Genomic DNA, 10,790 nt, shown 5'->3' on the forward strand with positions numbered 1-10,790 from the left:
TGATCTGAAATGCATAACATTGGATTAGAACGAATAAATGTGATCATACCTCATGCACGATACAAATAGTGAAAAAGTGAAGTTTTTCTTTAAAAAATTTGTAGCCTCCCTCTTATTAGATGTGGTGCACTTCACACCCATGAAAGAGACACTACTTAATGTGTCTTTCAAACATCCTAGGACTATTAAACCTAATGCTCTAATACTAAGTTTGTCACGCCCTGAGGCTCCCCCCTTGACGAAAACACGAGACCTAGGATCACGAGTGACCCCAAGCTAGCATCGAGCGTGAATATCATAAGCATACTGAAACAACTGAACAAAAGATACTATGCGGAAGCTTAAAACATGAGATAACTGCAAAATGGGGAATACCCATTACTGATTTGAATATATCAAATATACTAAGATTTCAATTATACTGAAAGACTCACTCAAGTAATGATTTGTGAACAAATCTACATGAACATCATACAAGTAATGTCTCCAAATCATTAGGGCAAATACTACGACTGCAAGTTCAAGGTCATGAGTTGGGTAGTTCTTCTCATGTACCTTAATTTTTCTAGAAACATAAGCTATAACCTTACCTCGTTGCATCAACACAAAACCTTGGCTGACTCTGGATGCATCATAATAGATCATATAACCGTCTAAACTATCTGGTAGAGTCAATACGGGAGTTGTAGTCAACCTATTTTACAGTGATGAGAAGCTCATATCACATTCATCTGACTACAAAAACTTCACCTTTTTCTAAGTCAATTGGGTCAATGGGGAAGCTACGGAAGAAAATCCTTCCACAAATCTTCTGTAATAACTGGACAACCCTAAGAAACTTATGATATCTGCTGGAGAGGTGGGTCTGGGCCATTGCTTCACTACCTCTATTTTATGAGAATCCACTTGGATTCCTTCGCTAAATACAACATGACCAAGGACAGCAACCGATTGTAACCACAATTCACATTTCTTGAATTTAGCGAATAACCGGAAATCATTGAGAGTTTGCAGAACAACTCTTAGATGAGTCGCATGCTCCTCTTCATTTAGAGAATATATGAGGATATCATCAATAAAGACAATAACGAACAAATCCAAATATTTTTTGAACACCATGTTTATTAAGTGCATGAAAGCTACAGGAGCATTTTTTTAGTCCAAATGACATAACTACAAATTCATATTGACCATATTGAGTTCTGAAGGCTGTTTTTAGAATGTCTCTGACTCTAAGCTGATGATAACCAGATCTGAGGTCTATCTTAGAAAAGTAACTAGTATGCTGACGTTGCTCGAAAAACTCATCAATCCTGGGGATAGGGTATTTGCTCTTGATTGTGATCTTGTTCAACTACTGATAATGAATGCATATTCTGAGAGAACCATCTTTTTTTTTCATCAACAACACTAGAACACCCTAATGAGAGATAATGAGTCTTATGAAGCCCTTATCTAAAAGGTCTTTCAACTTGTCTTTCAATTCCTTTAGCTCAGCTAGAGCCATTATGTAATGAGAAATCAAAATGGGCTGGGTATCTAGAAGGAGATCTATTCCGAAGTCGATTTCCCTTTTGGGAGGAACTCCAGGAAGATCTTCTGGAAACACTTCTGGAAACTCATTTACTATTGGGACTGACTCAAGAGTTGGGGTTTCAGAGCTTGAATTTTTAACCCGAAAAAGATGATAGACATATTTGTTGGAAATCATCTTTCTGTCCTGAAGGTAAGAGATAAATCGACCCATAGGCACTGAGCTACTATCCCCTGACATAAACACAAGACCTAGGATCACGAGTGACCCCAACCTAACCCTGAATTGGCATATCTTAAGCATACTTAAACAACTGAACAAAAGATACTATGCGAAAGCTTAAAATGTGAGATAACTAAAAGATGGGGAATACCTATTACTGATCTAAATATATCAAATATACTAAAAGTTCAATAATACTGAAAGACTCACTAAAAACTAAAGCTGAATTTAATACTATGTCTGGAAAGCCTTTACTGACGAGAGTTGTTGGGACATGCCCCCAGCTAACTCTAGCAAAACTGAAACTTAAATAAAAGACTGAAATGGTAAACATGACTATTTTACTCGAAGTATGAGGACTCACTACTGATGCTATTGAGTATGGATCGAGAACTGATCTATGAATGATCTTAATGTTGAGGACCTGAACCTACATCATGGAAGGATGTAGCGCAAAGTATACGTCAGTACTTGGAATGTACTGAGCATGCAAGATATAGAGTATAACTAAACAAATATGAAAGCTAAACAAAGCATAACTGAGCAATGACATAATCTGAACATAATAATAATATTGAAATATACTGAAATGAACTGAACTATATAAAATGACCAAGTACTAATTATTAATATAACATGTTCACACTGAATCCTGAATTTTAACTAAAACCTTGTAAACTGCACTAGAGTCTGATTGTGGGAGCTACTATTAACTGACATAAAACCACGTGAGCTAAACGTGTAGTCCGATGAATACGCCCCATCGAGAGGATCAAATATACCTTGCCAGGGGATAAAGGCATGGCTGGCGTGATCACTAAATTTGATAGCCAACAGAGGGGACTTATACTCCTATTGGGGCACGTAGTTCTGGGACTATGAGGGTACGCTGAACCCAAGTCCAACTCGATGCTAAAACTACTCCCAACTGCAAATGTGTATGACCAACATCACTGAAATACTGGATAGCTCAATGTTTTGACATGCAAATCTGATAATTCAACATTTAAATACTGACAATGAAAAATTTGAAACTAGAGCATGTGTATCTGTTTAGCTGATATAGCAAGTGTAATTCATGAACTAGGAGAATCAACAAATCTATAATTCTAAGTTTCATGCAAAGAACTAAGAAAACTTTCCAAGAAACAAGCAAATTTGATTTAGGATACTACAACAGCTAAACCACAACACTTATCTAAGGTTTTAGAAACGCTAGGTTTAGACAAGATTTATAGAATCAAGAATCTGAGTGAATTATATGGACCTAGTTGATTAAAGGAATCTACTAGTGAAATCGCACATAACTGGTGACGAAATTTACTGAGAAATCCTTTGATTCAGGGCTGGAAGTGAAGAAAACCTATTGTTGTTCTTGAGAAAGCTAGCGCCTCTTTCTTCTCCTTTGGTTCTATGTTTTGGTGATTTTTTTGTGAATAAAGGTTTTGGTTATGTTTTGAATACATCACTAGGTTTAAACTGAGGAAAAGGGTGTAGTTTAGGTGCCCAACGCATACAGTAAAAGACCAAAATGACCCAAACTTAAAATCTTACGGGGGCCTTCCACGGACCATATGACAGACCGTCAAAGGGACCAAGGCCCGTCAGTTGGGTCATGGTTTTCTGGCCATTCACTACTGGTTTTGGAGGTCTTTTTCACGAGGCCTCCCACGGACCGTGTTGAGGAAAACGGACCGTGAAGGTCACCATGGTCTTTCACTTGGGCTGGGGTCTACTGGCTCGGGACTACGGACCGTCATCAGGAAAATGGCCCGTGGTGGGCTCCGTGGTCTTAGGCTTGAGCTTGGGTTTGTTCTACCTAGTTTACACGAGCCTCCCATGGCTCGTGTGGTGGTCCATGGCTCGTGAAGGGTCTCATGTTCTACCGCATATGGGTGGGCATGAGCTACGGGCAGGTCGACGGACCGTGGTTCATTTCATAGTCAGTGAACCCTGCAGTGGTTCACCAATTTCTATTATTTTTGCTGCAAGTCCAAATCTAATTTCTGAGGTGTTACAACCCACAGACCACACCTACGGTCTGTGGTCCCATCCATGGGGTGTGGGTGGCCCTCGTGGTTAGCACCTACAATTTCCAGAAAACTTCTTTTTTGCCTTTTTTGAATATGGGGTGTTACAATATATCCTCCTTGGGATCATTCATCCTCGAATGAGATTCAAGCTAGTACGAAAAGTTTAGGAGAGGAACTAACAACCCAACCTACAATGCAACTTCATCTAAATGCACATAACTAAGGAGGAACTATCGACTCCAAGCTAGGACATTATTAGAACATCATAAAAGGGGTGAGACTAAATCTAACATCCCATCATGCATGAAATGCACATATCTGAGGAGGAAACAACAACTCCAAGGTAGCATTCAAGGAGGAAACATCAAATCCAAGGTAACAACATATTCTAATGCATATATTCACGAAGGAAACATCAACTCGAAGTGTCACGCACCAGGAGTACACCCTATATGTAACATGGCGTATAGAACCTCGAAGGACTCCATACAAGCCACTTAGCTCTCATAACATAAGAAATAGAACAATTAGAGTAAACAATAGTCCAAGTCCAATTCTTTTTATAACGAAAAGCGGAAGTCTAAACACTTTGTCTCATCATGGCCATCTAATACAATAGAATGAAATTGGGCCTAGCCGATACATCATGTCCAAAAGTGAAATACATGAAATAAACTAAAACAATAACTCCGTTCTCGAAGCATGAGGACTCACAAAGGCTCAAAAAATCATGAACTCAACTACTAGCCACTATACTCAGAAACCTGTCTGTCAGAGCCTACATTTGAGAAAAATGTAGGTAAGAGTATGCGCTAGTACAAAATAATGTACCAAGTATGATAGTCATGCACAAAACATTTAAAACATGCTAAAAAGGGACATTTCATTTCGTGACATGTATTTGACCAAACTAAACATCATATGAAAGAGTTATAAAACATAAGTCATAAATCACAGTCAATGCAAGCTAACTTCATCTTTAAAATCATTGAACTCATGTGAGATATTTATTGAAGTAACCTTAGTTCATTATTATTTGTGGGAAAATTAGTCTTAACCGACATAGAGACCATGTGAGCTATAACATGATCTCCCGGTGTCTCCCATACCGAAAAGGGTTGTTCTACTTGCCAAGGTAGAACCATGAACTTGTAGCTTTAGTGGATCCACTAGCTAATCTACCTATGGGGGCACATAGTTAAGAAATAAGGGGATTTCTATTAGAAGCACGGTCTCTACTATGTGGGAGCTTTCATCTCATCAGATTTCTTCTACAAACCCGACCTCTACTACGGAAGAGCTTCCAGCCCATCATCAATATCCACTTAGTGTTAAGAATAAATCCCACGGAATAGTCATTTCTTACTTGACCTCATTTCTCATGAAAAGGTGTCCTTGGACAACCAATGCAAGCTAGTTCATTAGGATAGCTCTTGGTTTTTGATTCATTTAGGTGAGAAAGTCTTTCAACCTAAGAATCCTTTCTATGTGAGAAAACCCTTCACATCATGTTAGCTATGTTTATGAGAATGTCCTTTCAACAACACAATAACAACATCATCATTGATACTTTACTCTCAAAGCATCCTTAAAACAATTGCATAGATTTCATAAGAAAATGCATAAGTCCATAATTTACCTCTTGAGGCTCAAAACCTACTTTCAATCATACATGCTTAGAAAACATGGGTTAGACATGGATTTCATCATAAATACATGTAAATCTTGCAATACATGCTAAATTTTCATAAAACACTTTATTTATACTCGAAATCCTTCATCATATGATTCACAACGTGAAAACATAGGGATTACATAGGTTCATGGGGAAATCATCATAAAATCATCATGTATCATCAATTCATACATAAGAGATCATACTTCAATCAATTAAATCAACAATAAAAAGAACCCATGGTGATTAAAGAAAACCCTATCTCAATTTCAGGAATTCTACCTTTAGAAATAGAGGATTAGGAAACCCCATGGATTAAAGGAATCCATGGATGAAAGCTACCATACCTTGAAACCAAAAGTGAGCCTTCAGTAGAGAAATTGAGACCTTAGCTTGAAACCCTAGATGAATCCTTCTTCTTCTTCAAGCTTTTCAAGTTTTTAGAGAGATAATCATTTGAGAGCTATTCTTTTTGGTGAGTTTAGAGAGTACGTTTTCTATTGGGAAATTTAGGGGTAAAAAAGGCTTATAAAGGGGTTCTAAACATAGGCAAAACGACATAGTATAGCAACTAATTAATTAGGAAAAGACCCAACTTACCCTGAACTTAACTCTAGGTGACCATCGATGGACAGTAGTCGACGAATCGTGGTTTGACTACCTGCCCGTCCTTGTGGACCATCGTTCATGGTCAGAAAGGTAGATTTGGGGCCTCAAACCACGAACCCCAACCACAGAACGTGGTGTGACCAACGGTCCGTGGGTCATGTCGTGGTCCTGAGCCTATAGACCATCCTGGGCAGGACCTTCCATGGACCACACCTACGGTCCGTGGTCACATCCATGGGCCGTGGGTAGCCCTGGTTGCTGGCACTTGCAGTTTCCCAAAATCTGGTTTTACTTCCCTTTTTCAGATATGGGGTCTTACACCTAGCTAAAGGCATGCTCATAACATCAAATCATAGTCTACATGCAATTCATACTCATATGCACATAAATATGTAGAAATCAATCAAATTGACTCTTTTTCTCTAAACTTGAAGTTTTCATAAATCATGCATGATATACCGTGAGTTTACGGTATTTCTGATGCACTTCAATTAGAGTTTGTGCGCGTCTTGGGCTATTTTGTTATTAAGAATAATGTTTTATGTGTAATTCTTGCAAGAAATAGGATTGGATGTGGTTGATGAAGATGCGAGTTGAAAAGTGCAGAAGTAGCCACCAACGGAGCCACTCACGGACCGTAGGTCCAACGACGGGCTATGTATGGGTAGTCGTAAGTCCTGGTCTGGGAGTTGAGTTTTAATATGTAGTAAATGGAGTGCCAGGATTAGGGACCGTAGGTGATGCATCATAGGTGGAAGATTAGGGAAGCCTGACCAACTGTGGAACGACGCAGCAGACGACGAACCATAAGTCAACCCACGGGCCGTCCTGCACATCTGTCGACCAAAGATCTGAGAGTTGAGAGTTCCAATACCTGATAATTTTTATAAGTGTTGAGCCACGAAAGGGGATCTACTGACCGTAGATCGACCAATAATCTGTAGGTCAAGAGGTCGACAGAAACCATGTTTCAGTAGTTTATTTCCTTATTTTGTTTCCTATTTAATTTAGGATTTTTTTTCTATAAATAGGAGTTGTAATCCTCATTTTTGTGGGTTAGACATTAGTGTAAACTCTTAGTTTTTGTTTTGTTGGAATTATGTTGCAAACTTTTGGCAATTAAATTCTTAGATTTCGTTCTATACAATTTTTGCTTTGGATTTCAGTTCAAGATTGGGATTTTCATCTATTCTCATTGTAAGTTCATGAATTCTTCTAACCTAATTAAGAATTGTGAAGCATCAAACATGAGTAGCTAAATCGACAATTAGGATTGTGAGAACTGTGAGCAATTAACAACTTATGAATAATAATTACGTAATTCTTGAATAGTTTTTATGCATGTATTGTTAATCTTTTCTCTTAGAAGTCTTTTTAACGAGTGCACGCATTAGAACTCGCCTCATTCTTACTTGCCAGACTAAGGAGGTAATGAATGAGAAAAGTATTAAACAACAGAGATTTACTAGATGTTATCTAATAGTCTAATGTCAATTGGCGTCAGGGTGAAAACTAAATCATACATTGATGTGATGACTAATCTGGGGTAAAAGGTAAGGGATAGTAAAGCATACATCCGTAGCCAGAACAAGGTGCGAGGTGAAATTCTTATTTGGAGGACCAATCACCTAGGGATACCCAACTTATGAACTTTTAATGTTAAACACTAGGAAATGATTACTATTATTAGGATTACTGCGTTAATAGTTTATGGGGAACACATATGCCCTAGTTTTTAGGCCATATTGATAAACCAAAGTCCGAATTATGTTTACTTGTTACTTAAGCATTCAAATATGTTACTTACTTACAAACCTCCCCCCCCCTCTTTGTTTACTTTTCTCAGATATAGTTTGACTACACAGATATAATAGTGAGATAAATTTAAGTCTAAACCATATTATTCGTGGGATCGACCCCAACCTACAAGTTGGGTTCTTTATTTGACAACAATTGCTTATACTTCTTTAGGGATATGTAATTTGAGCATATCAAATTTTGGCGCCGCTACTGGGGAATATTGCTTTTAGATTAAGTTTAACTACGTTATTGAACTTTAGTTAAGTATTTCCTAATTATAAGTTTTTCTTTTGTTTTTGTTTTTTACAAGTTTCTACTCTAGTGTATGCCAAGTACACGGAGTGGAGGTGAATGTTTGACCCCCTACGATCTAAAATATAATAAGACATTGGGGAGAATGAACAACCAAGGGGTATAAAACAATCCAATCGGAGAGGGTCTAGGTGATGAAGTTGAATTGCAGCCTCCTGGGTTATTAATGTGCACGGTCATGTACATAGTGGTAATCTAATCGGAGATGTAAAGAGGGTGCAGAATCCCCCAACACCTAGGTTGGGTGATAACTATAGGGTTGAATACAATACGGTTGAATCAGAAGTGCCTATTGTTCATCCTCATCTACCTCTGGGGCATACATTTGTGGTGACCAGAAGTCTGATGCAGATGCTTACAACAAGAGAGTTGTTTTCTGGTCTAGCTTTGGAAGATCCACATGGTCACTTGGCTAAATTGAGAAGTGTCTGCAGGAGGTGTGTGGGACGACCAAAATGTGATATGGATGTTATAGTTTTGAGAGTCTTCCCTCTATCATTGACCAATTATGCTGCAGTTTGGTTTTCTGAGCTTCCATTCAATTCGATTCATACATGGGACCATTTGTATAAGGTGTTCATGGCGAAGTATTTTCTGGTGTCTAAGAAGCTAAATCACAAGGATAAACTGAATAACTTCATAGCACTACCTGGAGAGTTCCTGAGCAGTTCATGGGATAGGTTCGCTGCGTTTATCTGAAGTGTTCCGAATCACCTCATATATGATGAGTCATTTAAGGAGTATTTCTACCGAGGGCAGGATTATAATGGAAAGTATGTGCTAGATACTATTGTTGGACGATCATATGGTTAGTGCACTTTCGAGGAGATTGCTGAAAAGCTAGAGAAGATTTCCCGGAACAATAAGGCGTAAAGCACTAGAAAGGCAAATACTGGTAGAAGCAAATTTGCAGTCCAAACTGCACCTACTCAGTAAAATGATGATATGCATGAAGAGATGGCTAAATTAAGAAAAGAACTGGGGTAGGTATTGAAACATGTGAGTGGAAATGTAGAAAAGATGAATGTGGTAAACTACATAACTAGAACTCCACCACCACCAGTTGAGGAATGCTACTATGAGAAGGATTCATATTTGGTTAATGATCAGATGGGGGATTTTCGAACCAAAGCCCAAGGTTCAAACTTGGATAATTGGCGCCAAGGTCAAAGAAACCTAGGTTGGAACTATGGCAACCACAACTACGAGGTAAACTATGTTCAGGATGAACTACAATCGTGATAACAACTACAACAGGAACAACTATGGCAACATGATTTATCTAGTTGGGCCCTATGTTCCACCTAGTAATAGAGAATGTAGTAATAGAGAGGCTGGTAGTAGTATGTCACGCATTGAGGATATGATGCAGAAGATGATAAAGAGGTTTTATGCAACTAATGAGAATGTGAAAGAGATGCGAAATGACTTGTCTGGAATCGGTCAAAAAATTGATGCCCATGTAGTGTCGATCAAGCCACTTGAGCAACAATTTAGTCTGTTGTCCCTTACAGTGAATGTACATCACCCTAGCACACTCTCTAGCAACACCATCCTGAATCTGAAGAATGATTGGCATTGTATAGAAGTCACTACTTAGAGAGGTATACATACCATTGGTCCCCTATGTCGTCTGAGGTTTAAAGTGTGGTGAAAAAGATGTTGATGAGATTGAGGTTACTGGCGAGTCAAAAAATGCTACAAAGAAGGAAGCGGAGGTGACCCAAAAAGTTGTTCCCATGCCTAGACCTCCACCTCCATTTCCAAAGAGATTGGTTAAAAAGACCAAAAAAGGAAAATACCATAGGATCATAACTATGTTGAAACAACTTTCCATTAATGTTACGTTGTAAGAAGATTTGGAGCAAATGTCTGGGTATGCAAAATTTATGAAGGACTTGGTGACCAAAAAGAGGACTGTCAATTTTGAGGATGAAGAAAGGTTACAAAATTGCAGTGATATTGCTACTAGGTCACTTGTGCAAAAGAAAGAGGATCTTAGAGCTTTCACTATTCCTTCTACCATTGGGATGTTGCACTTTGCAAAGGCTTTGTGTGATTTGGGTGCCACCATTAATCTAATGACATTGTCGATCTACAAGAAGTTGGATTTAGGGGCTTCAAAAGTGACTGCGATGCGCCTACTCATGACTGATAGAATTGTGAAGAAGACTATTGGTGTTCTCCAAGATGTCCTTGTGAAAGTGGAGTCGTTCATTTTTTCAGCGGATTTTGTGTTACTTGATTATGAGGTTGATTTTGAGGTTTCCATCATCTTAGGGAGACCATGCCTTGCTACTGGGCTTGCCTTAGTCAATATGGAGATAGGGGAGATAAAGTTCTGACTAAATAATGACGAGGTAACTTTTAATATCTATAGGTCTATGAAGCAGGAAAGTAATCTCAAGTCGGTATCAGTGGGGAATCATATTGTTTAGCGAGGTTCTTAAGTGTCTATTCAAAAGAGGTTGGGTATTGATGCATTGGCAGCGGTAATGATGAATTTTGATGGTGATGGTATTGAATTCTATGATGAATTAGTTGTCGCACTTGATAGGTTCGAATTCTGTTCACAACCATAAAGATTGGAGTTAGAGATGAAGAA

The 10,790-nt window shown here is 38.5% G+C and overlaps 1 protein-coding gene across 1 annotated transcript; it reads left to right on the forward strand.

Annotated features, from left to right (window-relative positions):
- Nucleotides 1–9,401: 9,401 nt before the first annotated feature.
- Nucleotides 9,402–10,530, forward strand: LOC125840599 (uncharacterized). Its single transcript, XM_049519565.1, has 3 exons — nt 9,402–9,765; nt 9,845–9,960; nt 10,081–10,530. The coding sequence occupies exons 1-3, from the start codon at nt 9,402–9,404 to the stop codon at nt 10,528–10,530; spliced, it is 930 nt and encodes a 309-aa protein (XP_049375522.1).
- Nucleotides 10,531–10,790: the final 260 nt, after the last annotated feature.

The sequence above is a fragment of the Solanum verrucosum genome, unplaced genomic scaffold (assembly GCF_900185275.1).
Source record: "Solanum verrucosum unplaced genomic scaffold, falcon-dt-bn FXZP01000188.1, whole genome shotgun sequence".
Classification (NCBI taxonomy): domain Eukaryota; kingdom Viridiplantae; phylum Streptophyta; class Magnoliopsida; order Solanales; family Solanaceae; genus Solanum; species Solanum verrucosum.